The 26,371-nt window shown below is 52.7% G+C and overlaps 8 protein-coding genes and 1 non-coding gene across 9 annotated transcripts; 4 read left to right on the forward strand and 5 right to left on the reverse strand.

Annotated features, from left to right (window-relative positions):
* Positions 1-1,413: 1,413 nt before the first annotated feature.
* SMAC4_08261 (uncharacterized protein) lies at positions 1,414-4,494 on the reverse strand. The gene is made up of 2 exons (XM_003345205.2): positions 3,844-4,494; positions 1,414-3,786 (listed from the first exon to the last, which is right to left on the reverse strand). The coding sequence occupies exons 1-2, from the start codon at positions 4,221-4,223 to the stop codon at positions 1,584-1,586; spliced, it is 2,583 nt and encodes an 860-aa protein (XP_003345253.2). The 5' UTR covers positions 4,224-4,494; the 3' UTR covers positions 1,414-1,583.
* A 300-nt stretch (positions 4,495-4,794) lies between these two features.
* Positions 4,795-6,126, forward strand: SMAC4_08260 (uncharacterized protein; the record flags this gene model as incomplete). The annotated part of the gene is made up of 2 exons (XM_066090769.1): positions 4,795-4,849; positions 4,902-6,126. Exons 1-2 carry the CDS (start codon positions 4,842-4,844, stop codon positions 6,124-6,126), a joined length of 1,233 nt encoding a protein of 410 aa, XP_065947111.1. The 5' UTR covers positions 4,795-4,841.
* A 195-nt stretch (positions 6,127-6,321) lies between these two features.
* SMAC4_08259 (uncharacterized protein) lies at positions 6,322-7,014 on the reverse strand (the record flags this gene model as incomplete). The annotated part of the gene is made up of 1 exon (XM_003345203.1): positions 6,322-7,014. One exon carries the CDS (start codon positions 7,012-7,014, stop codon positions 6,322-6,324), a length of 693 nt encoding a protein of 230 aa, XP_003345251.1.
* Positions 7,015-8,096: 1,082 nt separating this feature from the next.
* Positions 8,097-9,690, forward strand: SMAC4_08258 (uncharacterized protein; the record flags this gene model as incomplete). The annotated part of the gene is made up of 1 exon (XM_003345202.2): positions 8,097-9,690. The coding sequence occupies one exon, from the start codon at positions 8,097-8,099 to the stop codon at positions 8,934-8,936; it is 840 nt and encodes a 279-aa protein (XP_003345250.1). The 3' UTR covers positions 8,937-9,690.
* An 83-nt stretch (positions 9,691-9,773) lies between these two features.
* Positions 9,774-12,893, reverse strand: SMAC4_08257 (uncharacterized protein). The gene is made up of 3 exons (XM_003345201.2): positions 11,413-12,893; positions 11,198-11,350; positions 9,774-11,136 (listed from the first exon to the last, which is right to left on the reverse strand). Exons 1-3 carry the CDS (start codon positions 11,754-11,756, stop codon positions 11,052-11,054), a joined length of 582 nt encoding a protein of 193 aa, XP_003345249.1. The 5' UTR covers positions 11,757-12,893; the 3' UTR covers positions 9,774-11,051.
* A 968-nt stretch (positions 12,894-13,861) lies between these two features.
* SMAC4_13781 (uncharacterized protein) lies at positions 13,862-14,077 on the forward strand (the record flags this gene model as incomplete). Its single annotated transcript, XM_066091612.1, has 1 exon — positions 13,862-14,077. The coding sequence occupies one exon, from the start codon at positions 13,862-13,864 to the stop codon at positions 14,075-14,077; it is 216 nt and encodes a 71-aa protein (XP_065947112.1).
* Positions 14,078-16,960: 2,883 nt separating this feature from the next.
* On the reverse strand, positions 16,961-18,160 carry SMAC4_08256 (uncharacterized protein; the record flags this gene model as incomplete). The annotated part of the gene is made up of 1 exon (XM_003345200.1): positions 16,961-18,160. One exon carries the CDS (start codon positions 18,158-18,160, stop codon positions 16,961-16,963), a length of 1,200 nt encoding a protein of 399 aa, XP_003345248.1.
* A 1,614-nt stretch (positions 18,161-19,774) lies between these two features.
* SMAC4_08255 (uncharacterized protein) lies at positions 19,775-21,930 on the forward strand (the record flags this gene model as incomplete). Its single annotated transcript, XM_066090768.1, has 2 exons — positions 19,775-20,118; positions 20,194-21,930. The coding sequence occupies exons 1-2, from the start codon at positions 19,888-19,890 to the stop codon at positions 21,928-21,930; spliced, it is 1,968 nt and encodes a 655-aa protein (XP_065947113.1). The 5' UTR covers positions 19,775-19,887.
* Positions 21,931-22,792: 862 nt separating this feature from the next.
* On the reverse strand, positions 22,793-22,884 carry SMAC4_13782. The gene is made up of 2 exons: positions 22,849-22,884; positions 22,793-22,827 (listed from the first exon to the last, which is right to left on the reverse strand). It is a non-coding gene; the product is annotated as a tRNA-Glu (tRNA).
* Positions 22,885-26,371: the final 3,487 nt, after the last annotated feature.

The raw sequence follows: 26,371 nt of genomic DNA on the forward strand, positions 1-26,371 counted from the left end.
TATCCAGTAATGAAGGCGGCAGAAACCGTAAGGACCGCATAGAAAAGAGAGTAACCAAGGCCTGGCAACAGAAGGGGAGGATGGACGGATGGCAGAAGGAAGATGAACAGAAAACAGGCTTGAATATGCCTCGAGAAGGAATCTTGTCCAAATGACAATGGGTGATCACTCCCAGATCAGTAAACAGTGAAGAGGAAGGAGATGTCCAACACCACAGTCCAATATTCTTAGACTTAATCGGTTTGATACTCCCCATCAACTCTCCCCAAACTTCCAAAATGCATCAGTGACACTTGACCACATTCGGACATTGAGCAAGAATATGTGATCAGTGTCGGCCCAGATGTACCGACATTGAGCTCAACATTTCGACGCTGGATCACGAACATGAAGCTCGGTGAAGAACGCCTGGAGCTGGGAAAATCAGCGAACCATCTTCGTTGAACAAGCTTCGCGATAGTGTCGTGTACAAACTCCTTGACCGAACCTCCTCTGTGATTCGAAAACGACACCGAGGAGGAGACATGGAAGCCACTTGCACCCCCGACGATCACACCTGCAGGATACCATCAACATCCTTTCCAAGCTTTCTTTCCTCTCGCAGCTCAAGGCCATCCATCCAGCTCGGCAAGAGCAAGGACACTTTCGTCTGACGCTTCGTGGCTACCAAAGATACTCTGTCCACAGCAAGTGGAGGAAAGTGGAGGAAGAGAGGGAAGTGTCGGTTCGTGAGGGAAGGGGGGCGCAAACTGCCAGTTGATCAACTCGAAAGCTCATCTCGCAGAACTCAAGACCATCCCGCTTCCATGGCATCCAGCTTGGCAAGAATCGAGAACATCTTGTCTGGCGCTTTCTAGAGGTAGCCAACAAGTGTTGGCGAAAAGGGTATCAAGAAGCAGAAGGAATGGGAAGGCAGAGCAGGTAGCTAAAGATAAGGGTGCATATCTAAGGAGGCGGCGACTGGTGACCAGTTGAACTCAACTGCCAGGTTTTGCGACGGGTCTGGTATTTGCGACTTGTGATAGAAGGGAGTAGAGGGACCAACTATAGGTAAGGTAGGTAGGCACCAGCATGGTCTCGGTAGTACTCTACGGCTGGTTGGTAGTTCTTCTTGTTAGCATCTCTCGGCAGCGTCAATGACTAGGTTGCGGCTACCGCATCGCTGTGCCTATGGGAGAAATGGTGAGGTCACGGCAGATAATGTAATTGATTAGCTGTTTGTTGCAAGTGTCGTCATCGGGGTCTGTGATGGGTTTTCGGTGCAGAGATACATACCAGATACTGGCACGAGCCGTGGCCTTCCATAATGATATTAGCATGAACATGCGCAAGCCTGTGGAGGTCACTCCAGCGCGGAAGTTTGGTATGCCCTCTTCGTACGCCCTAGATACCAATCATTCATGGAGTAAGGATCGCAGCAGGAACGAGAAGAAAGCGTTGGTCTATATTAACCATATTCCAATCATGAACAACCCAACCATCCATCAACATCTATATCTTAAGAAATCCACCGAACTTAATCCATCCCTATACCATTCTCATCCTCACTTTTACCCTTTACCTCTACCTCTATATCCACCTCTCTACCTAATATTATACCGAGCAATCAACCCCGCCATCTTCTCCACGAACCAGTCCTTAGGATCAGGACTCGTGTCCGCGCTCTCCGCCACCGTCAAGATCGTCCTCACACCTACACCGACGCTATCCGAGCCCGTATACTCGCGGAGAGTACTCAGCACCTCAGTAATAGCCGACTGGTCACCGCCAAACGCACCGACCTCGTTCAACACGGCGCCAAGCTCCTGGAGATTGTTCACAGCCGGGACGGCAATCTGGTAATCGAACGACTCAGTGACATCCAACTGCTCCATGACAGAACGCTGAGAAGTCGTGGCGAGGATCAACAGGCGGTGGCCCTTGGGCGGGGGAGTAACCAAAAGGGTGACGAGCGCTTGGAGGATGGTGTTGGACAAGCGCGGGCCGACGGGGTTCCATTCGATGATGCGCTCGAGGTTGTCGATGATGAGGAGGGAGAGCGGGGACTTGTAAGCGTCAGTGAAGATCTTGTGCAGGTAGTCCTTCTTGGCCACTTCGTCGCGGAAGCCGACCATGTCCGAGGGCGTGATGGTCTTGATGAAGGGGAAGTCGGACTTCATGGCGATGTGGGCGGCCAAGGCGGTCTTTCCGGAGGCCGAAGGACCGTGGAGGAGGACGGTCATGTGCTTGAGACGCTCGAGCTTGCGCACGTTGTTGACGTAGAGCAGACCGTCCTCTAGGATCGAGGTGATGCTCTTGGAGTAGTGGATGACGCCGTAGGCCAAGTGCTTCTCGAGCTCGGACTCGTCGGCACCGAAGGCGGGCTTGACTTCCTCAAGGGCGTTGAGGAAATCTTGGCGGTTGACCTTCATGTTGGCCACGTCTTCGGAGACGCCAGCCATGGTGCCGACTTTGATGTGTCGAGAGAAGGCGTAGGAAGTGGCGGACTTGACGAGACCGCTAAGCTCGGCACCAGAGAAATTCTTGGTGAGAGTGGCAAGCTCAGCGAGGTCGACGTCATCAGCCATGACCTTGTTCTCCTTCATCTTGGAGGTATGGATCTTGAGAATCTGGCCACGGCCATGCTCATCGGGAAGCGAGATCTCGATCTGGACCTCGAGACGACCGGGACGAAGCAAGGCGTCATCGATCATGTCCTTACGGTTGGTCATTCCGATAAGGAGGATGTTGTTGAGCTGGTCAACACCGTCAAGCTTGGAGAGCAGCTGGTTGACAACACTGTCACCGACACCGGTACCGCCGCCAGCACCAGAACCTCTCTGCTTGCACACGGCATCCAACTCGTCGAAGATGATGATATGCAGACCGGACTCGTCGCCCTTCTCCTTGTACTCCTTCTCGGCATCGGCGAAGAGCTTACGGATGTTCTCTTCAGACTGACCAACGTACTTGTTCAACACTTCGGGACCGTTGATGACCTTGGGCTCCCTGGCGTTGAGCATCTTGCCGATCTGTCTAGCAATGAGGGTCTTGCCGGTACCGGGAGGACCATAAAGCAGCATACCCTTGACGTGCATAATACCGAGCTTCTCGATGAGTCCAGGGGGGAAGATACGAGAGGCGAAGGCACGACGGAAGATGGTGGAGAACTCGGTATCCAAACCACCGATACCCATATCCTCGAACTTGAAGTCTGGGGCAATGATGGCGTTGGCCGCTGGGCGCTTGTTGGAGCCCTTGAGCTTGATGGGTGACCTAGCATCCTTGTAGAAGCCAATGCTGGCCTGGTTGGTGAGAATACCGCGGGCTCCAGGGTCACTGCGTGTGGGAGCCTCGCCAGTGCCCCCCATGCTCAGGTCAACCAGAGTGACCGTCTTGACCATGACAGCCAAGGGGATGTTCTTGACGTCGAGGAGGAACCTTTGACCGGGAGCAAAGATCTGGTTCTGGAAGGTCTTGACGAAGATCTTGGCAAGCTCATCCTGGTCATAGGGAGCATCAATGATTCTGTTGGCTGACGCAAATCCGATCTCGACATCCATGGAGCCAATGTAGGCGTCGCCTCCACGGGCAAAGGGGTCGTAGACCTCTCCCATCAACTCGTCCATCATGCCAACACCGCACCATGTTCGCTGGGGGTCTGACAAGCTGATGTGTCCCGAGCGGAAGCCAGGGGTAGGGCGCGCCGTCACGACGTAATCTCCTCGTAGTTGTCTTCCTGTCAAGCGGACGTATAGATCGGAGCCGTCGCGGTTCGGGGGGAAGTCATCGGGCGATACGGCGCAACTGGTATTCAAGGTTAGCGGCTTTGCTTACCTGACCGTAGGGTGCGCATTAACTTACATGTTGCCAAAGATGTACAGACTCTGCAACGTCTTATCATCAACCTTTGCCAGTCGAAGGGGAATACCGCGACCACTTGACTGAGGACGGTATCCGCCAGGAGCGGGCTGTCCACCGTAACCGCCGCCGCCGCCGCCGCCATAGCTCTTCTCGGATGGGGCACCTCCATATCCTCCAGCGCCATAGCCGGCACCACCGCCGCCACTAGCGTATTGGGGTTGCGAGGGAGCGCGACCACCTGGGCTGCCGTAGTTGGTAGGTGGTGCGCCGCCGCCGCCATATCCGCCTCCCGCTGCTTGCTGAACGGGACGGCCGGGGAGACCAGCTCCTCCTGGTGGGGGTTGGGGCTTCTTGCCGAAGAGATTGCCTCGAATATCCATGGCGAATGTGGTGTGTGTATTACGGGTTAAGAGTATCGAGGACTATGTTGGGTGGGTGTAAGTCGGGAGAACCAGTCGCCCTTGGTGGTGTTTATATGGTAGTTGTTGTTGGGAGTGCGGAGTTGGTGCGCACTGGGTTCGCCGCAAGTAAACACGTTGGTATGTTGGTTCGACGATTGATTGCTGAAGACTGTCGCCAATGGCGATATGGTCGAGTATGACAAAGGTGTGTAGGTATTATCCAGATAAGAGGCCTGTCTTGAGCTTCGATGTTTCGTCGAGAGGGGACTCGATGGAAGGGAACGCGAGCTCCTGCTGTGACCGCGTGGTTTCAGCTTGTCCCACTGACGCTGTACAGGAAATGCTGTAATTAAGGGCCATAGTCAAGGGGAGATGGTCAAAAATTACTTGTACAGGCGGTCCAGCTTTCAGGCACTGGAACCGCTAATTCCCGTCAGCGGGTCCCCTAGAGCCCCTGATCAACGTACGTCAAAGAGCGGGGCACGTGTTACTGGACTAGCGATAAGATAAGAACCCTGAGTTTCCCAAAAGGTGAATACTTCCGCGACAACGTCAACCATTCAACATCGAGATAAGCGTCTCGGTGTGAATATCAATATGCCACTGTGAGTTCCAACTTACTCTTGAATCTCACCAACATTCGCTAACACCATGAAGTCACCTCCTCGGCAAGAAATCATGGAACGTCTACAACACAGACAACGTCGCCCGCGTCCGCCGTGACGAAGCCGAGGCCCGTGCTCGCGAGGAAGCTGAAGAGCAACGCATGCAACAAGTCGACGCGGAACGTCGTCTAGCCATTCTCCGCGGTGAAGTCCCGCCGTCTTTAGAGGAACCCGTCTCTTCAGCAGATCCCAGCAACGACCCTGGACGACGCCGTCATCGTGAACGCGACCTCTTGGCAGGAGGACGCAAGCGCAAGCGAGCAGGCGAAGATGACACCGATTTCGAAATGAGGGTAGCGCGGGAACGTGCCATGGTAGGGGCAAATGCAGCGAGTGAGCTATCTGGTCCGGTTGTGAATTCGGCTTCCAGCACCACTGCGGCATCGCTGGTTGATAGCAAGGGTCATATCACGTTGTTTGCTGAAGAGGAGCTGAAGCTTGCGGAGAAGGGTGAGGATCTAGAGACGGAAGCAGCGAAGAGAAAGCGTGAGGAAGCGGAACAGCATCAGGTACGCTTTACTAGTGCGGCTGGTAGGGATTCTGAAGGCTTGCTGGCGAAGAATGGCCCCTGGTATGCGACACCGGATGGAGATGTTGCTGCGCTGGTTCCATCCAAGAATGTGTTTGGGAAGGAGGATCCAGGACGGAAGGCTCGTGAGGTGGAAAGACTGAGTGCAAGTGATCCGCTTGCGATGATGAAGAGGGGTGCCAAGATGGTGCGTGAGATCAACAAGGAACGGGAACGGGAGAATGAGGAGAGGGAAAGGGTACTAAGAGAATTGGGGAGGGAAGAAAGGCGACGCGAAAAGAGGAGGCAAATAGAACATCACAGGGAGAGACAAGACAGTAGAGGGCATGGTGATGAGTCCGACAGGCGGTCTCGGTCAGAAAGGCGGGAACGAGGCCGATCGGGAAGTAGATACCGGCACCGTGACCGTCACCATGACCATGACAGACATCGTGAACGAGGTCATCACCATGAGGAAAGTGACAGAAACCGCGACGGAGAACGAAGTCGTGAGCATGACAGAGACAGGGAGAGGAGAAGAGACCACTGTCGTGACAGGCACCACAGACGGTCTAGCAAGGAGCGAGACGACCACGAGCATCGCAAGCACAGGGATCGCGATGGTCATGATGGTCATGATGGTAGGCATGGCCGTCACCGACATCATCACCGAGCAGACAAGGTAGATGATGAGAAGACAAGACATTGAAGGGATGATCGCGCGTAATAGCCTCAGCTGGCCATGACGTCCAAATCTCGGAATAATAGCAACCTAGCGTCAACATTAAATAGCGAGAACAAGATACCCAAAACTATTAACCAATCAATATCTCCCAACCAAAACCAAACTCCAATCCCCCAAAAAATTGCATCCCAATCCTCCTCATCACCCTATCTCGTCACCTTACGACCTCTCCTTCCAAGGCAGCTCAATCTTGACCTCCCTCATATCCCCCTCCACCATCTCTCTCAACCCCTTCGTTCCCTCCCCACCCTCCTCCACCACCCGTTTTAAAACTTCTAAAACCCCCTCCACCATTTCCTTACTTCCCCCCTCCCGCAAATCACTATAAACATCCACCCCTTCTTTTGTAAAAACCGTCGGCGCGAACCACGTAACCACCCACCTCTCCTTGACCTCCCCCGTCTCCCAGTCCTTTATTTCTCCCCACCCAAGTATTTCCCAGTGACTGCTCACAAAGAACAACCAGCCACTTCCGCGCCAGTCCCAACATGTGGTATCATCTTTGATGTTGGCAAGGGACCAGTTCCCTGTGTCTACCCCGGAGACGCTTTTAAGGCTGCCGGAGCCGGAGAGGGATTCGTATTCGACTAGGTCGTCGACTCGAGGCACACCGTCCTTGGTTGGGGATAGGGGGCGGTAGGTGATGCGCACGTTGCGGGCTGAACGCCACATTGAGAGGGTGGAGTGGGTTACGGACCAGGTGCGGTGGAGGAAGGAGAGGGGGGGGAAGGGGATTGTTTGTGGAGGTGATTGGGAGGAGTGGGAAGAGTCGCGGGAGTATTTGTAGGGGAGGCGGAGGGTGATGCCTGGCCCTGAGGAGGTGGTGGTTGTGGGCGGCGGTGTGGTGGACATGGTTGGTTGATTAAAGATGGTTGATGGGGGAGATGGTGAGTGGAATATTGGTATCGAAGACAAATATGACGAACAGAATCGATGGGTAGACAGGGCGATCTTATGTATGTGCGCGTATGGAATGAAAGTGATGCTGAAGGGTGGAAGAAGTTGATGTCTTGATGATGTTGGATCGGGTCAGCTGAAACAGTGTGAAATGCTACGCTATTACCGATTGGTTTACTGGAAACACAGGGGTTGAGGTTGCTCGAATCCCCTAACTTCCCGGTCCAGTCCAGAGATCTTGATTCAAGTTATAGGCCGCGTATCGAATAGAAAAAGAAATGACGGGAAACGTCGTGGGACTTGGGGATACGAATTAGATCAAGAAAACTCCCCATTGATAAGTTGTCCTGGTGTCTTTCTCGCGTCAAATCCATACACCTCAGTTTCGACGGAAGAAGTCATATCGAATCAGCTGTCCTTTTCTGTCACCCTTCTCTTCCATGTTTTCAGATGTTCTCCCGCTGTGTCATATCTCACCAACATGTGACATTCAACCGCGAGCGGCTCAGGTAAGGTGTCATGCCGTAGGACTCGGTCACAGCCAATTCCAGCCCGTCAAGAAGGTGAAAAGTGACAAAACCTCCAATCGGGAGGGTGACATTCCGAGACAAGGGTGCCTTCGTTAGCGGCACGCATCCACCCAATTCACTGTGCGGCTGCTTTTGTTTTAGCAGAGAACGAGTGGGGCCCCACAAGGCTGATTCCAACGACATGTCTTGACTCCACCTTTTTGCTCTGTGGTTCTTGAACTTCTTGGCGCGTTGTTGTTTGGGTCTGGCCTTTTTTGACTTCACATCAACTTCCACACTTCCTCGAAAAGACAATCAACGACAACCTGAGGAACCAGAAACAATCTTGAACTCGAATCAACTTACCGAAGGGGACTCTGGTCATATTTTATCTCTGCCAATCTCGAAACCGCTTCCATCATCTCCACCTCCAGGCTCAAGCTCAACCAACCAACCTCATCATCAACATTACATCTCACCCCATCTCCCCCGCCACAACCCTTCCCTCACCCCATCCCCAACCACAAAATGGCCGACCCAAACCCCTCTCAACCACCCATGGACAACAACGACGACGTGTTCCTCGACCCAGAAGCCGAAGCAGCCGCCATGGCCGCAGCAATGGGTTTCTCCTCCTTCGGCCAACAAGCTCCCCTTGCCGGCGGAGACTCCGACCCCGACGACGACAACTCCGCTGCCGGTGACCGTCCCTCAAAGAAGAGGAGGTACAACTCCCGCGTGGACGCCTACGTTGGACCAGCACCACAGGGGACGGGGGCGAATGACGTGCCTGTTCAGAGGAGGGTTTTCAACAATGCACCGAAGGAGGGGAGTGTTGGAGCTACGGCGGGAGGTGGACTGAAGGATGAGAACGAAATTGATCTGGATGACAACGAAATCGACCTTGGCGACGATGACGAGGAGGGTGTCGATGCGGGAAGGAGTGCGATGACGGCGACGGCGACGACGCTGTCGATTAATCCATCACTACCACCTAAGCCGCAAGTTCAAATGGCAACTCAACAAGGCTTCCAGAATCCAAACAACCAAAGAGGTGGTCATGGTGGACGAGGCGGTGGTAGAGGCGGTGGTAGGGGCGGTCACGGTGGAACCCACGGCCGTGACCCAACAAAACCTTGGTACACCGATTACTACGACCCCTCGAGCAACGAGAACCCGTGGGAGCGACTGGAGAAGGTGCGGGGGCTGGACACTTTGGGGAAGTGGTTGCCTAGTCGGTCTGGAGGTGGTGGCCGTGGTGGTCGTGGAGGGTTTGGGGCCGGGTCTGGTGGTCCGTCGGGTGCTCAGGAGGGGACAGCTCAGCAGGAGGGTGTGCAGGTTGTGCAGGCTGTGCAGGAGGTGGCTTAAGTCTAGATGAAGGGACCTGTCCTCACTTCTTGTGATGCGTGCGGGGTGGTTAAGATGGTGCGCATGGCAAAGGGGATGACGATCTCGATATGGTGTTGACGATGGTGTAGGAGAAGAAACCGGTACCGGCATCGAAGTACAAGCAGGAACTTTAGCCGAAGCTGAAGGTCAAGCTTGAAGTGCGTCGACTACTGAAGTGTCTGCCCGTTATCACCGATGCTGGAGGTCGCCGTGACAGCGGTCGATGGTTTGATACCCCTAGTTCTTATGTTTTAATGTTATGTCATGTCATGTCATGCTTTTATATTTCTTAGTCAAGGTCCTCATCAGTCGTTCTTTTCACTTCGCTCCCCTGGATGATACCTAATTGTCCAGTGCTCAGGTCCTGTGGGGTAGCTAATGGATGTCTTATGGGTTGGGCTAGTCTGTGAGTGGGTGGATGGATGGTGTGCACATGTTTACCTTCCTCTGCGGTAAGGTCAACCCATGGGTGGCGGTGATGGATCGTGTGTACTCGAACATGTTGACCTGCGTTGGAGTATTGGACCAAGTGGTCAACCCTTCACTATGTGGTCACATCACATGAAACTAGATGTACATTTCCATGAGTCTTTCTTCGTCAAGGTCATTGTCTACTTCTTCTTACCTTACCTTGCCTTGCCAAGGGTACCCTCACACCTGGCCATCAACCTACCCATCATTAGTGTCGATTCTGGGAAGCAGATACCACTCAGCATACGCCACTCACCCATGGCCTCTCGCCACCCAAGCCAGGGTACCTTCCAAATATCCCTGGTTACGACCAAGGTCACAGTCACAATCACATCAAACCACCCACCTCAACAGAAAAAAACATTTTTTACTGCCAAAAGCAACATATAACCAAACAAGCTACCTAAAACGCCTAGCCGAGACCTAAAGCACTATATCCAAAGAGAGAAACCAAGCCACCAAATCCCCGGAATCCTACCCCATTGCCTGTCTGGTACAGGCAAACCCGGCTAGATACAGAAGAGCCATGAACCATCCACCAACCACGCGCACCAAACCACTTCCCTTTCCGAACAACACCCACGCCGCCTCTATGGATGGCTAGCCTCAAGAGGCAATAGTCTCCCCCACTGTCAGAGGTCAGAGGGGAGGTACCCAGTCAGTCGGCACTTCGGTCCGCACTGTCCGTCAGTGTCTGGGGTCCGTTCAGCACCAGAGAAACGGACCAAGTGCCGAACGGTCTCCGGACATGTGCCAGATCAAGCTAAAAGCCGACAAGCCGCCCAGGACGACGGCTGGGGAGGGTGTCATGCCAGTACCTTAACAGTGGGTGTGTGGAGCTCCTCCGGGGTCTCAGAGTCGTTTTCCGAGTCTGCTGGACAAATAGGCAAAGCAACCGTCACTGTCGCTCCCGCTGCCACGCCCATCACGCCGGCAGTGACACTCACGTCCTGCAGCCCTGCCAGGCTTGTGTGTTCCGCAGCGGCTCGGATCTCCCCTTCCGCCCGCGACATGTGGCTGACCCCTGCGCCGTCACCTCCCCCAGAATCCGGATTCCCACCCTCCATCCCCAGTGAAACGAAGCCAATAAAACTGAAAGGGGGTGTGACTGTGCCTGGTGCCTGGTGCCTGGATGCGTCTTCTAACCCAACCCATACAAAGTATCCCAGGAAAGAAAAAAAGGCCCCCAAGGAAATCCCCAAAAACAGTCCAATCAAAGAAACTGGGTATTTTCCCGAAACGATGTGGTCCGTGGTAAGGGAAGAGCAGGGGGGCGTGGAGTTTGGACGAGGAAAACGCCGCAACGCAAGCTGCACGTCTTGACGCATTCCAGCCCAACCTAACGACCAACCCCCGTCATCACCGTAAACCTGACTCCGTTTTTTCTCGTGTCTCCGCTGGGGCGTATATCGCGGCTAAATTTTGCCGCGCCTGATATGCTTTTTCCAACGTCATCTCTTCCGCAAGGCTGAGAATTCAAAAGACCTCCGGGACATTTTCCCGTTTAGTGCAAAAAGTAAACATGAAAAAGGGGGTATGTGCAAGTATGATCCCTGTGTGCTGAATCCGAACAAAGAGAGATGAAGAGAAATCGTTTTTCAATGCAAATGTCACCGCAGCGGTTTAATAAGCCTCCGGGGAAGGGTGACGCGCGCGCGACTTGGCGTACTCCTTGGGGTGCTTCTTCGCCGCCTTGGCTGAAAGAGATCTTTGTCGAAGTCGTCAGTTTGTGTCCGCTCTTCCTATTCGTTCTCGGAAGTCAAACTCACGTCACTTTCTTCTGTGTCCACTCGAGGTCTTTCCGCACTGCCTGGGCATCTTCAAGTCCCTGGGCAAATCGCGCCCTTGTCCTCGCAAGACGGGCCTGTGCCTTGGCCTGCAGTTCAAGGACCTCGCGGTGCTTTGCGTTCAGACCGCCAGAGCTAAGGTGGATCCAATTAGCCAATTGTTCAGGAAGACACACCCACTCCAGAAAAAAACTCACATCTTAGCCTGCTCGACCGTCAAGCGATCGAGAGGGATCGGCGAGAATGTGTCCGCAAACCGATCTTGCATGTACTCGTTCAGATCGATGCCACTCGCAGATCCCGCGCTCTCGTAGTCTCCCTGACTGCTTCCAGCGTAGGTAGAAACGGGAACGGAATAGGTGGATTGACCCATGCCAGACCCAGAAGTCACTGACGGATCGGATTCCTCAGGAGGAGAGACAGAGTAGTTGCTGTCATTGCTGTTGTAGTAGGCAGGATACGTGGGGTATTGTCCCTTTCCGGAAGGAATGGGAAGCGCGCCAGTAGCCGCGTAATACTGGGTAGAGTAGTTTGACGACATGATTGTGACTGTGTAATGTGTGACCTAGAATGCGGAAGACGTCACTGCGGTGGTGGAGACCAAGAATAGAGTTATGCCGGCTTGTGCGTTTGTGGGGTTTCCCCGGGTTCGGATGAGGACTTGTGGGTATTGGGATGTGGAGTGATGCAGGAACTAGACTGCGAAGAGTCAAGTAATGTGAAGACAATACCAAGTGTCAAGATGGTTGTCAAAGGTGTCTGAGAGTGTAAACAAGGTCTTCAAGAAGATCCTGGGTTTGGATCTGAAAACTAAAGATGTGATGAAGAAGGAGAAAGAAAAACTCAACATGCTGGTCAACAACAACCCCCTTTTATATCTTTCTAAACCTCCCCCCTGTCGACAACTTCGAGCCATCATGATCTCGAGGGGATAAGAGTTGGTGACTCTATTCGTGGACAGGCCTTCCTTGACCCCGCTCGTGAACCGGCAGGAGATAGGATCAGGTTGACAAGGACGGGGATGGTGGTGACGACGATGGACTAGTCTCGATAGTGCCTGGCCTGTCATCCACTCTTCTGCCGTGGCGACATGTCCAACGAGCATGAGGATGGCAAAGCCGATGGGGTGATCCCTGAAGCTTTCGGTCATGAAGGAAGGCTCGGATTCGCCTGCAGATGGATTTCGATTGCTCAGAGAAAGGCAATGCATATGCCGAGAGGCTACTATCACCGTTTGTATTGGTGGACCCATAGTGGTGGAGGGAATATCAAGTGAGGATCCTGTCAGGTTTTTCCAGATTCACACCGCATGTGAGTGACAAAGGAAAGGACGGTCCGGAAAGACATCCAAAGGGCGAACCAAGCACCAACGGAGAGGCCAAGCTGGGATAAACGGGGAACTAGAGGATCGATAACCAAGTCCAGAACGGAGCACAAGGGCATGTGGAGGGGCGTGTGTGCAACACGCTGTCGATAAATGGAAGCAGGCATCGGAGGCATAAGCCATTGTAGGTAATAAGCAAGGGGTGATCTGGCCAGAATTCAGGCAAGGATGGTTCGGGTATGAGAAATGCGTGAGTTGTTGACGGTGTATGACAAGCCGGTAGGTGATAGAAAGTGAGTGTCTGGCCTGATATTCCACCAAAAAAAAAAATCTGTGAGGATGAGTAATTTGTACATGGAGAGATGTATCGGGCTTGCGCTGGCCAACTGGAATCGATCTGCACCATGGTACGGAACACGGGTCGGGAAGAAGTGCTAAGGCACCGGCTTTTCCGTAAGCCGCTTCTGTGTACATGGTGCACTGTGTAGGTTGGGAGAGCTTCCCACTTTGGAATTGGTGACGAACGAAACAAGCGCGCTCGTCCGTTAACGCTAGCCACATGGCAAAGGCGCTGTTAGATTCGTCAGCGACATAACCGTTTTCGTTGGTAGGAGCAATGTTGATTTCAAACGGAGGGTGCGAAAAGGTGGGTTAGGCAGTGATGCAGGGAATCGGGTGAGCGATGTGTTGTTCAAAATGCCTGCATCATAAATTTTTCCCCTCTCTACCTCGATATTCGGATCTCCCATTTTTGCTCATCTCGTTTCTTGGCCTGACATCCGTACCTTTTCAGGTTCCAGGACCGTTCTGTTTGGCCTGTGGTCTTCTTAGCTTCGTTCTTTTCTCCCCTATAAGAGAGCGGGAAAGCCAGCAGTACCTTACTGTAAGACTAAACTCAATTCCTGAATTGAGCTAATTCCATTGGCTGGAACGGCTAGGCCCCCCAACCTTTAGGCTGACTTGATCCTATCCAGCAGTTGGTTGGAGACGTCCAACAGGGCATTACTCGCATTGTGCCGAATCTTGGGCAAGACAGCGTGGGTGACATGAGTTGGGTCCCGATGGAAATGTCCGAGACATATATACCCAAGTGTTTGACGTCGGGTCAAAAATGACAGAACAGCATTGTGTTTTGGGCCTTGCAGGAGTTCAGGTACACATTGAGGATGTAGTCAACTATGTTTTTGTATGAGGGCATTGGTCCGCTTGGAGAACCTCATGGGCTATACTCTACGACATTCTGTCGTTATTCGGGCCCTGTGAATGAAGCCTCCATGCGGGTCTCAGACGCTGTGATGTTTAAGTGGTTTTGCCTTGCCTAGATGACATGCCGAGGAAGGTTTCGGGAGCCTTCAGCCGTGACAGTTGACATGAGTATGATTCAGAAGGCCACGCAGTTTGACAAGAAGCGGTGCGCTCCATTGCTCTATCCCTGGAGATTCAGGCGAACTGCAGAGGTCCAGGGACGGATGCGTGTGCCGGTCTGTTCTGTGAGGCAACTCCGGAGGAGACATGTACGACACTGCGGATCCATGTAGGTCAAGGGTAAACCGAAGAAGACATTGAGGCACTTGTCCGAAGGCTTTTCATAAGAATTCGCAATTGTGAATGAGATTGACTGGACGTGAAGGGGTGAAACCTCCTTAATAGAAGAGGCATCTCCATTGAATTCCAAAGGTAATGACCCGTCTAGGGATATCACAATGACTTTGAAGCCCAGCGGAGGACAAATCCCAGTAATGATAAAGGCGTCCGAGAGGTCCGGGATGTAGACCGAACCGAACCTGAACGCATGGTTCCTTGAACCGTTTTCATCCCGCGTCTTCCAACCACAGTCGGCCTTCCAGACATCGAATCTGGCCAGAAGGTACCTTGATGAGGTGGAGAAGGAGCATGACTTGCAAAACATGCGAAGACGTAGCTAGTGCGGTGTTGCCGTCCACCAACAAGAAGCCAGATGCCATATGGTGTGCTGTCGTCGGGCCACTCACTTGAAGCGCCATCAACCCGGACCCTGCTGGTATCAGAGAAAGGCAAAGCTAGGCGGGCCCAATTCACCTCGCATGGCTGATAGCTTGCACCGTTTGGGTCTGCGAACTTGCGCCCCCGCGAAAACAACCCCCAATGGCGGAGCGGGGCATTGCGTCAGAAGTGCCGGTGGAAGTGAAGAGTCGAGCTCAATGGTCAGCTAATCCAGTTGGGAGGTGTAGAGTAGTGGATGAAGCCTGACAACGAAGAGCTTGACGTTGCAACGACGAACCGGTGGAAGAACAGGTACCTGGGCTGGTATGTGACATAGCCCGTGGATGTAGCTGTAGAGGTATGCAAACGGTGTACATACGTACATGACTTCCCTTCGTGCCTAATGCAGGCTCGGGAGGGCAGCAAGGGGACAACGCATCAAGCCTTCCTGCACGTTCATGGCATGGTACGGCGCAAAGGCGTGTATCGGTGCAGGAAACGGCGACGATAGCTGGTCGTTGCTTGATGTTCGAGAAGGAAAATGGGTTCCGCGGCTGGATGTAGCCATGTGTGGGGACATTTGGGGAGACATGGAACAGCGAAAATGTAACCTCAGTTGTTTGAGTGGAATTAGGGAAATGCAGTCCAACCAAACTTGCGCCGACGACTGATGACTGGGCACGATTTCATAGGATGAAAGATGCCATAGCCGGAGCCCCCAAGGTGCCTGCTGAGAGAACCATGCCGGAAAACGTACATGAAGCGTACATGAAGTGCCAAGTCCGCGCCCGGGGGGTATGACGGGAAAGACAAGCTTCCTTCTTATGTCCTGTGTCGTGACGAAGTTGTTGGAGTCGCTGTTGGAGTCTCCGTTTCCAGAAAGGAAGGAAGTGGTGGGAAAGCAGGCATTGCTGATTGAGCAGTGATGATTGATGATGACTGTTCGCCCGTCTGAGGGGGAAAAAATGATAGTGGATGGCAGCCCAGCTGCATGCTTTGTTGTTCAAGGCAGATTCATTCGGCTTCTAAGATTTCGTCAGGCAAGGAAAAAAGCAACGTCAATACTAGTAGTGATTGGGGATAGGGTCAACCCGTATGGGGGCGAAGAACTCTTTTGCCGCTCACAGTTCGTGAACCAATTGCTCGTTCCTGTAGACGTCCGCGCAGTTTGGCAACGGCTGGTTTGCAGCCAAAGCCTCAGCAGTTCGCAGTCCGCAGTTCGTCCTGGAGAAATGCGGCTAGGGCTTTTCGGTCCATCAATATTCGCGAATCATACCATCCGAAAGAGTTACCAGGCGTGACATGATATCCGAACCATTCGTGGACAATATCATGTCGTGTAATCTTGAGAAGAACGATGTCGGAGGATCACGAAGGCTTTGGTAGCCGAAGGTGTAAGGTAGGTAGTAGGTAGTAGGTAGTGAAGTGCGTGTCAAGCTGAGAGAAACAGCGAAGCTTCCCACTTCCTGTCCAGTCAAACACAGTGAGAGGTTGAGAGGTGAATTGAAGGGTTGTGTAAAAAAAAAAAAAAAAAAAAAAAAAAAAAAAAAAAGGCAAGTTCCGTTGGTGGACTCGGAGGACAAGGAAAAATCAGAGTCGAAAAGGAAACGACCTTACCAGCAAGAAAGGTGAAACCGGCAGGCGCGAGACAACCCTTGTCAAAATGCATCCCCTCCCCTGCACTTTTGCTGTTGTGCTTCGCGGCGTCGCTCCTTCCCCGGATCTTCTCACGACATCCGCCCCTCGTTCTTTCCGCCTTTCCACTGTCTGGCTGCGAAAAGGAAATGAGACTCACCGCCTACCAACTTGATGTTCAACAAGCCGAGCTGAGTCAATGCATGACATTTCGAAGTGTGGACACCGCCGCGTGACAGATGCAGGCAGACGAACAGCCCGAGGCAGGCCGGGGCCTTTTTAACGTCCGCCGACCTTGTCAGCTCCGCCATCCTGGACCACCACATTTATCCCGAGTTACCTCGGGCGGGTGACCCCGGCCCTGGAGACAGCAAAATTCAATTATCCGATCAGCGACATGTTCTCCGAGTCCTATTTAAAGATGCAGAAATGGACGGGGATAGGCCCTTGACAGCTTCACAATATTGATGGCTGCATGCTCCCGACACGAGACGTTTGAGGATAGCTGCAGTCTTAGTTGATAAGAAATATACAAAAAGTGGTGAGATATACAGGTTGCAGCTTGTGGGTATGAGGGCGTACATCTCTAGACCTGGGTTATGGGCCTTTCTTTGCCTTTGCCCAGTCTCGTCGCAGAATCCATCCATTACAAAAGTGTTCATACCACCGACATCGTCAGCCACCCATCCAAACGTTGAATAATTGGACCCCTTTTAACCCCTTGCCGCCCCAGAACGCCGGTGATATGCATCGTTGACCACAGTCAAGCCAAAAGTAGATGTATCAGGTATTGTCAAACAAGCATGTGCCAAATCATCGGTCATTTAGCCAAAAATCTTGAGGAAGCCCCAGATACCGAGACCGCTCAGGACGGGGATTGTGAGGTTGTCATCCAGTCCGCAGACGTTAGCCACCTCGCTCGCCGCAGCGACGAAGCCAGACCAGATGCTCATGACGCCCAGAGCAAGGCCACCCGAGATCGTCGCCTGAGCCGGGGTCAGACCGACCGCTTCCGCCAGGAGCAGGGGGAGGCGGAGGGTGCCCTTGAACATGAAGAGCTCGTCGCCGGGCATGGGACCCTTGGTAGGCACCAGCCAGCCCCAGAAGAAGGCCGAGGTGCCTACGCCGACCAGGAATGCAGCCAAGGACCCGGCAAGCGACTTGCCGGTTCGAATACGGGGTGTGTAACGGCCGTACAGCCGTCCAAAGGTGCTTGCCGCAGTGTCACACCAGCTGAGCAGCAGGGTGCCCACAACACCGACGTCCTTGGGGAAGAAGCCCAGGACAATCCAGGCCCCGAGGAGGTAGAAAATGACGCCGTTGTAACCCGTAAACTCGCTCTCACGCATCAGCGCCCCCAAAACCTTGACGTAGAACCGGTTAAAGGACGCGTTGTGGTGTCGGAGAACGTCGACCGCCGCAATGGGTATTAGAGCACCCATGAGGTAAGGGCACACCGATAGTGTCTGCGTTCCCGACAGGTAGAGCCATACGACAAAGAAGCCGATGGACACGTGGAGCGCTTTCCTCGGTACTTCGTGCTTGTGTATAAAGGCCCGCCAGTGCCTGTGGATTGGGATCAGGCCAAGCGGGCTAGGACTGCGACTGATGTCTTTCCATCCCCAGCCTGTATAGCCTGCCGGTTGTGGTGGCAGCAGGTGGCCGTTCGCTACCTCCTTCTCTAGCTTTTCGGACACGGCGATGTCCCCGGAATTGGGCGCCACTGTTGTCGAGTCTATGGAAGTCGTGTCCGCATCGGCAGTCTTGGTGATCCTCTTCTTGGACGTCCGCCTGCCGGCTGTTGGCCGCGTCTCTACCGGGCTTCTGCTCCTTGTGCGCGCTCTCCGTAGACCGGGCACGTCATCCTCCTCGTTGCCCTCTTCGCTAACAGGTAACGGTGTCGCCAGCCGTCTCCTCGCGGCCCTGGTCATGGGCCCCGTGTATTCTAGCGCATCGCGCTCCGAAGGTGTCGGACTGGGCGAGATGATGCGCGGCGTCGCGGGAATACTGCTACGCGTAGGCATAGTGTCGTAGGGGAAGGGTGGCAGGGCGGGCAACGAGATGGCGCCCGAGAGGATACGTTGCAGGTCGTAGAAGCGCAGGGGCCAGAAGGAAGAGTGAATTTGCTTATCTTTTCTAGACTCGCGCGCACCGGTCAAGCAGTCGTACGTCGAAGACCAACCAAAACAGGGAGGGGTAGCGGGTTGTTGGTGGTGTTGGTGGTGTGGTTGTTGGTTTCGGGAAAAGAAGGACGCTACGTGTTGGGCGAGGGAATCCAGCGTGAAAGATGTAGACGATGCGGCGGAGTGTGACGACTCCACCGCATGGCTTGCCGGGGGGAAAGGGTTCAAAAAGTCGGCGGGATTTCAAAAGATGACAAGTGGAAGAACCGAATGGCTCCAACCTCCAAAAGCTGAGCTGAAGCGGGACGGGGGACCGGGGGTGTCGGGGATAGGTGACTTGTTGTAACCGAACGATGGTGTGGTCCGGGTTAGCCAGGTAGGGCAATGTCTCAGCAGATTAGGGAAACCCGTGGTAGCATCAAGACGAGTAAGGCTGCCTCTGATTGGTGATTGTTGATTCTGTTTGACTCTTTCCGCTGAATCGATAGGATATGGAGGGTTTAGGACCAAAGGAAAAGAAGGGTGTCTCTGCAGAAAAAAACAGAAGATGCAAAAAAAAGTCTATGAAAAATGCTACTCGTGGCTGAGGTGGCACGTTGCCCTGTTTGGCTGAGACTTGGTTTCGGATCCAATGATGCCGTGGCTGACGATCAAGGTATGGTAGACGACGAATGACGGTGGTTCGGTGTTTGTGAAGGACAGAAATTTCGGCTGTTGCGGATGGCCATGAATGCCCGCGGAGGGAAGCGTGTGCGTTACTCTTCAGGTGGTTGCACCGGGCTCCCCAGCTCACTGGTCTGTTACCCCAACTGCGGCAAGGCGTGATGACATGGGTGCCGTGGGCTTAACCAACAGCAGCAACGGGCACTGCAGCACACAGGGCAGCAACGCGACCTTGCATGTGACAGGAATTTTGACAAGTTCTGCTCGCTTTTTGTTAGTGGGCAATTAACTGGATATGAAGCTATTCACATCCTCTCTACGACAATGAAGCAATGCCTCTTTCTTTTCGCTTTACCGAATACTTTCACTCTGCTGAGTGAGCCTTTGAGTATCAGTAGTTTCGTCTCTCACAATCAATATTGAAATCTGGGAGCTTGATCGAGCTGAAATGTTGACACCTTGTCGCATTAACTAAAGTAAATTGGACCAAGCCTAAACAGGTTGGGCTCTTCAATGAGGCCCACCTCCCAGCATCTCATTATTGCATTAACAATATAAGATCGTGGAGGTTTCAAGAGCCGTCTCTCGACTGAGGTTCATCTATGGACCAGCTTGAACACGCATCGCGAACATACGTCGATCATGACTTGCTCAACAATATTCCATCTTCCAATGAAGGACCATTGACATTGGGGCGATCAAACATAGAAGAAGTGAAGTCAAATGGACCAAGACAGATCCCCGCTTTTGACACGTCAAATCGCCGTGGGGCTCTAGACCCTTGCATTTATGCAACTGACGAGGCCACGCTAACCTTATCGATAGTCAGATAAGATAAGGAATGTTTGGATGGTCGCCAATTTTTGTTTCAACAACGGCATCGCATAGCCATCATCACAGGCAATACACAAGAGCTTCAGGGACCGATTACAGCGCCCTGATACTCAACCAAGTAAATAACCAACATGGCGCCTACACAACCACAGACCAAGGTCCGGAAGCCTCCAAGGTCTTGGGACGCCCTCACGCCTCCTCTCGCCCAATGGATTCTCGACTACCTCTCTTCCATGGGCTTCACCCAGCCTACTCCCGTTCAGAAGTCTTGCCTTGAGCTCTTCCGTGGAAACAAGGATGTCGTCGTCGAGGCCGTAACAGGTAGTGGAAAGACACTTGCCTTTTTGATTCCTGTAATTGAGGTAAGCCGGGCCTCTCTCTCTCTCTCTCTCTATCCACCAGATCAATTGGCCATATGCTAACCAACCTTACAACAGAAACTCCTACGCGGCGAAGAACCAGCCAAGCGGAACCATGTCCAGGGAATCATCATCTCGCCCACCCGCGAACTTGCGACCCAAATCTACAATGTCGCTACTACCATCCTAAAGTTTCACGAACCCTCCGCCGAAGCCATGTCCCACGCCAAAAGCGACGAGAAGCGCCCAACCGCAACCCAGCCTGTCGTTGTCCCCCAATTACTTGTCGGAGGCACCACCAAGGCCGCAGAGGATCTCGGCACATTTCTTCGCCTTTCCCCGAATCTCCTGATCGGCACTCCCGGTCGCCTTGCCGAACTCTTGTCGAGTGCATACGTCAAGGCTCCCGCGTCTACCTTCGAGGTTCTCATCATGGACGAGGCCGATCGCCTTCTCGATATGGGTTTCGCGAACGAGCTCAACCGCATCCTTGGCTATCTCCCGAAGCAGCGCCGTACCGGTCTTTTCAGTGCCTCCCTCAGTGACGCCGTCGAAAGGCTGATTACGGTCGGTCTACTATACCCACACAAGATCACCGTCAGAGTCAAGAGTTTGAAGGATGGTGGCATCATTCAAGAGAGGAAAACACCAATGTCTCTGCAGATGAGCTACCTGGTCACCCCAGCCAGCCAGAAAATGGCAGCAGTTGTCCAGCTCCTCGAAAAGCTTGAACCCAGGCCGCAGCGATCCATCATCTTCTTCTCTTCCTGTATGGCCGTCAAGTACTTTAGCCGCGTCCTCGGCGCCGTCCTGCCCGCCGGTTTCTCTTGCACTTCCCTGCACGGCAAGCTCGAGCCCAAAGTCCGCGAAAAGAACTATGAGCGTTTCGTCAACACCACCTCTCCCATGGTCCTCCTCACCACTGATCTCGCCGCCCGTGGTCTCGATATCCCCCAAGTCGACCTCGTCATCCAGCACGACCCGCCCACCGACACCAAGGTCTTCATCCATCGCTGTGGTCGTGCCGGCCGCGCCGGCCGTCGTGGTCTCGCCGTCGTTCTGCTCCAGCCCGGACGTGAGGAAGGCTACGTCCAGCTCCTCGAAGTCCGCCAAACCCCCATCGCGCCCCTTGAGAAGCCTGCCATTGCCGTCACTTCAGAAGAAGCCGAGCGCGTCTCGGCCGCCTTCCGCGCGCAAGCCCTCGCCGACCGCGAGATCTTCCAGATGGCTCAACTCGCCTTCGTCTCCTGGACGCGCTCCTACATCGAGCACCAAGCCTCATCCATCTTCCGCATCGCCGACCTCGACTGGGTCGAGCTAGCCAAGGGCTACGGTCTCCTCGAGCTGCCCAAGATGCCCGAAGTCCGCGAAGCCAAGATCGACCGCTCTCTCGGGTTAGGTATCAACACGGAAGAGATCCCCTTCAAGGACAAGGTGCGCGAGAAGAAGCGTCAGGAAGAGCTGGCCAAGTGGAAGGAGGAGAAGGCGAAGCGCGCGCAGGAAGAGACGGGCGACAAGCGCAAGAAGAACGAGGCGTGGAGCGGCAAGACGGAGCAGGAGGAGACGAAACTGCAGAGGCGCGAGAAGAAGAGGAGAAAGAGAGAGGCCAAGAAGTTCAGCGAGATGACGGAGAAGGAGAAGGAGGAGCATCTCAAGCTGGAGGAGATGATCGAGAAGGTCAGGAAACAGAACGAGGCCAAGGCGGCGGAGGAGAGGGCCGCTGCGCTGGCGGCGAACCCGCCTAAGCCCAAGGCGCCGCCCAAGAAGCTGGATGGTGATAGTAGTGATGAGGAGTTTGGTGGGTTTGACGATTAGTTGGTGGCTTCTTGGGTAATGGAGGTTGGCGCGGTGATAGGTTAATGTTTCCGAAAACGTAGAGGCGTATGAGGCGTATATACCCTTTTTGATGAAATGGAATTTTCTTGGTTCTTGCAACAAGCCGTGTTATAATTTGGCATGGTGAAAGCGTGAAATGTTAATCCTTTGACTGCGAAACTTCAGTGCTTGGAAGTTATCATGTACCAAGATCGGGGGACTACACCTTGGACATACCTATATACTCTTACACGCATCCAAGCGTCTTCACGACATTTTTTTAGTATAGTCTGCAACGGTTTGTCAGTCCAAGAATGCCCCGTAGACGAGTCCGACCGGCTTCGATTGCGACTCACGACGAGGCATATCACCCTATGTATAGCAACAGCCTTTGCTAAGACAGTTAGTTGGATGATATTCGAGTGTCTGTGTTCGGTTTATTCCTGCCACTCCTTCCTTGCCTGGTTATTAGGATGAAAAAACTCAAACGGTCCTGTACACTTGATGAATTCTTGCTCTCTGGGATGGTTGTAAAATCAAAGACTCAGAGACGTCTTTGACGTCTAATCATACCATCATCACTACGTTCAAGTTCACTTATGATCACAATCACATCTATATGCAGTTCTCTTCTTCAGATTGCCCACCTTTTTCTCTAATTTCTACCAAAAATTGTTGAGGAATACAGAACACGAACTAGACTGAAGGAAGTCAGGATCTCCCCATCTCTTTATGAGGAGCTATAGAGACGAATAAAAGGAAATGAAACCCTAAAGAAAGGAAAGGATATGATATGCACTGTACCATCAGAAAGTGTCGCGAAGCAAAAATGCAAAAAGTTGCAAAAAAAAGATGTTTTAGACTCGGATACCGGGAGTCGAACCCGGGGCTGTTGAGAGAGCAGTCACTCCTGAGAAGTGAGAGTCAACGATGTTACCGCTACACCATACCCGATTGAACTGATATGGTCCGATTTGTTGTTGCAAAGCGGAGCTGACCTATCCCCTATAACCCTAATCCTACAACGTATCTACAGGGAGGTTTGTTAAGTTTAGGCTACCGGAAGTCAACTTGTGCTTGACTTCCTTTTTGTAAACTCTGATTTGCTCTTTGAGTATCACGAAATGCGGAACGCAAGGAGTTTAACTGAGCTTTCACATCCAAATTGGAATGAGCCTTTCCACTGCGTTCGGTGGCCTCCGACGATATTCCCACTGACTAGTTGGCAGGCACCCTAACCGACATTTGTTCCCAGCACACGAATACAACGTTCACCATCTTTCCAAAATATCCATCCTTTGACCCGACGTTTCTCATCATAATATCTTCAATAACGTTTGATCAACAACCTCAATGGCCGCTTGCAATCAAAGCTTCTTTCCTTTCGTCGACTTAACCCTACTACAGGGTCTAGGCTTGTCACTGCAACACAACGGTCAAGCATAACCTCATCAAACTGGTCAAAAAGACTGTTACACTCGCTACGTTTTACCGGAGTAATTTTACACTAGGAATTATTCGCGGATCACTTGCCGGATTTTGAGAAAGGAAACGAGACGTTTTTTCTGGGCATGGAAGAATGGGGGAAGAAGCACGCTAACAAGAAAAATCTTAGCATGGCGAGCAGGGAAAAAAAAAGAAGAAGGGCGTTGGAGCTTGTATGGGATTTCTTTCAGTTGCATAGATCTGAAAGAGGCTCTGCCTTCGAAGTTTTTTGCGAGCTTGTGTCCAACGGCTTCTTCACGGCTGCAGCAAACCGTAACCGCAACTGTACCTAATCGTTCCGTTGCAACTGCCGACAGGTTTCGCCAAGAAAGGTACCGTGTGACATCTCACATAGGTAGGTGGTTGAAATTTTTTGCATGGCCTTGAGCTCTGAGCTGAAGCTCTGAACTCTGGACTCTGGGAGGGATGAGAGGTAACCTGAACCGTTGGCCATTGACGTAATGTAAGTCAAGAGCACCTGGTTGACAGAGGTGAGAAGGAGGTATGAAAAACCGCAAATGGCTCAACATCCGGTGGTGGTGTCTTACAAACTATTTCCCTCCCTCCCCGTCTGTGTGCGTTCCGAGAGGTTGAGTAGGTCTACCAGACTTCGCTGTGTGATACAGAACCCGCCAAGACGGGTTGCCATCACATCTTCCTCGGTCCCCTCAAGCCTACTGGCCCAAAAACGAATCCGACCACAGAAAAAGAGCGAGGGAACTCGTAGCGGTTGACGGGTTGAATCGAAGCCACTGACTGATAACAACGGTGTCAAAAGTCTCAAACTTTCGGAAGTCTCACCATGAGACATGATGACCCAAGCTTCTAGTACGACTTCCGAGACCTATACGAGAAATCTCTTTCTTTTCAGAAGCAAACGCTCAAGTCTTGCTCGAGTCACAATCAGAGGCGAGCGACCGTTGCCGTTACCGTTGTGCGGCATGTCTTTCAAACCGTGTTGTGTCAGTGTTTGCATGTTGCGCTTGTCTCGGAGATCTCACGCAAGGATCTCGAGATAAAGTCGGACGGAAACCGGGTAGACGCTTTTGAAATCGTCATTGGGCAACATGGTGCCGGAGGGGCAAATAGTGTGACGTTATGGTGTTCGGGGTCTCAACTCTCGAGATCTTACCTTTACCGCAGGTCCGTAGGCGATGGGAGAGTTGCGTAGAAGGAGGAGTAATGAAAGCGGGAGTGTTGTGACATAGCAGTGTTCGAAAGAAAGGAAGAGAGCTGAATGTCGTTGGACAAACAGCCAGTGATAGGCGACTGGCCGGATTGAGTGACGCCATGATTGCCATGGATCTGCTGGCCCGCTTGTGGTCGCTGCAGGAACAAGAGCAATTGTATTGGATAGCTGCGGGCTAACATCAGTGGCTCCGCCTGTAAAAAGCTACTGCAAGTGATTGCACCTTGCAGCACGTAGATGGACAAGTTGGAAAAAGGCACTGTTTGGCGGGATCTTCCAGCGGCAGTTTGGTTGACTGTCCGATATCTCAAGTTTGCCATGGTTTGTGGTTCGTTTTCACTTCGCGTTCGCCCTGCGTTTCATATCCTGATATCTTGATGTCTTCCATGGTTCGATATACGGAAGAGAAGGAAAGCGTATCTTTTTCAGGGTAGGACTCCCGATGACAAGACAGACATTCGGGGACTTGGTAGTGAAGCTGTTATTAGCGTGTGGGGCAGGGGAATTGCATCTGCCTAGACCACGAGGGGCTCTTGATAGTGGCCGATCGAAACGTCCCAGGACCCGGCAGATTGGGAAATGAAGATGTTGGAAGGACCCATTGGCGACCGGAGCAAACCAGGCTCTCGGGTATCGTATCGTACCATGGCGTCCGGTGCTTCGAAGACTGAAAATTGTAAAAAAAAGTGAGATGTGAGAAGCGGTCTTGGTGGCACGCGTATGATGTCGAGTACATGTGTACCAGATAGGTAGAAGTGACGGGGCTCTTGTAGGATACCTGGGCGAGTATCTCTGCTGCTGTTTTGTGGGTTAGTTGACTTACTAAGATACCGCTTCACCCTTGAAAAGAAACTCGGAATGGTCCAAGATCAGGGTGAGGAGAAAGGATTTGACCCGCCCTTTGCTCCGCAATCGCATGGTTGAAAGATCGAGACAACCAGGGAACCTTGTTTTATCGCCTTCATGTTTGATGCTTGCTATTTCAATGCGGGCTCGTCAGAATTCGTGATCCCGTTTTCAGTCCACGGTTGTCGTCAATGGGTGCCGTCCCGTGCATGGAACCAGAACTTGAAATCCACGGTTCATTGAATTTTTGAAGAAAGCGAAAACGGTTGACTGGTGATTGGATGGTGTCGCCGCTGGCGGACTGTGCCTGTCGTGCTCTATGCGGATGTTGTGTCTTGCGCCCTCCGAACCGAAGATGTCATGCATCATCCATTCAGATACGCCATCTCAAAGCGGTTCACAGCACGTTGTAGAACGCAACCCAAGCAGTCAGTTACGACGGTTTTCCTGTCCATTTGCGGCGGGTGTGCAGAGACGTTGAAACGGGGCAATCGATTTGAATTCCGGAACTGAAGTCGAAATGGAATGAAATCGAGGGCGGAACCAGGAGTGGAGCACCAAACCGTATCTGGGACCAACCGGATCGTCTTCCCGTCGTCAAAAAAGAGGACCCGTGCGTGGTGCCCTTGTCTGCTTCTCAGTGTTGACCCTGACCCTGATGCTAGGGGCAAGAACACCCACTGTGAGAGAAAAGGGAAAAGCCGTGGTCACAAGCGAGAGAGCGAAAAAAAAAAAGTGGAAGAAGGGGAAGTGAGAAATGGAACTTGTCCAGGGGCAGAAGGCGGCCACTGCACTGTAAATTAGCCCATCCATTGGGTTGGTGTCGGCGGGGGTTCACAGTGACCCCTGACCAGTGGTGTTTCGTCCCAAGTCAATACACTAGACGCACAACAAGAAAGGAAGAGGAAGATGACGAGCATA

Source organism: Sordaria macrospora, chromosome 5, assembly GCF_033870435.1.
Source record: "Sordaria macrospora chromosome 5, complete sequence".
In the NCBI taxonomy this organism is placed as follows: Eukaryota; Fungi; Ascomycota; class Sordariomycetes; order Sordariales; family Sordariaceae; genus Sordaria; species Sordaria macrospora.

Bases quoted from the DNA above. Each gene is read 5' to 3' on its own strand.
- SMAC4_08261 (XM_003345205.2), bottom strand. From the start codon at position 4,223: ATGGATATTCGAGGCAATCTCTTCGGCAAGAAGCCCCAACCCCCACCA. The intron at 3,787-3,843 runs GTAAGTTAATGC...CTTGAATACCAG, and splicing joins CTGTACATCTTTGGCAACAT to TTGCGCCGTATCGCCCGATG.
- SMAC4_08257 (XM_003345201.2), bottom strand. From the start codon at position 11,756: ATGTCGTCAAACTACTCTACCCAGTATTACGCGGCTACTGGCGCGCTT. The intron at 11,351-11,412 runs GTGAGTTTTTTT...GATCCACCTTAG, and splicing joins ACGGTCGAGCAGGCTAAGAT to CTCTGGCGGTCTGAACGCAA. The intron at 11,137-11,197 runs GTGAGTTTGACT...ACTTCGACAAAG, and splicing joins TGGACACAGAAGAAAGTGAC to ATCTCTTTCAGCCAAGGCGG.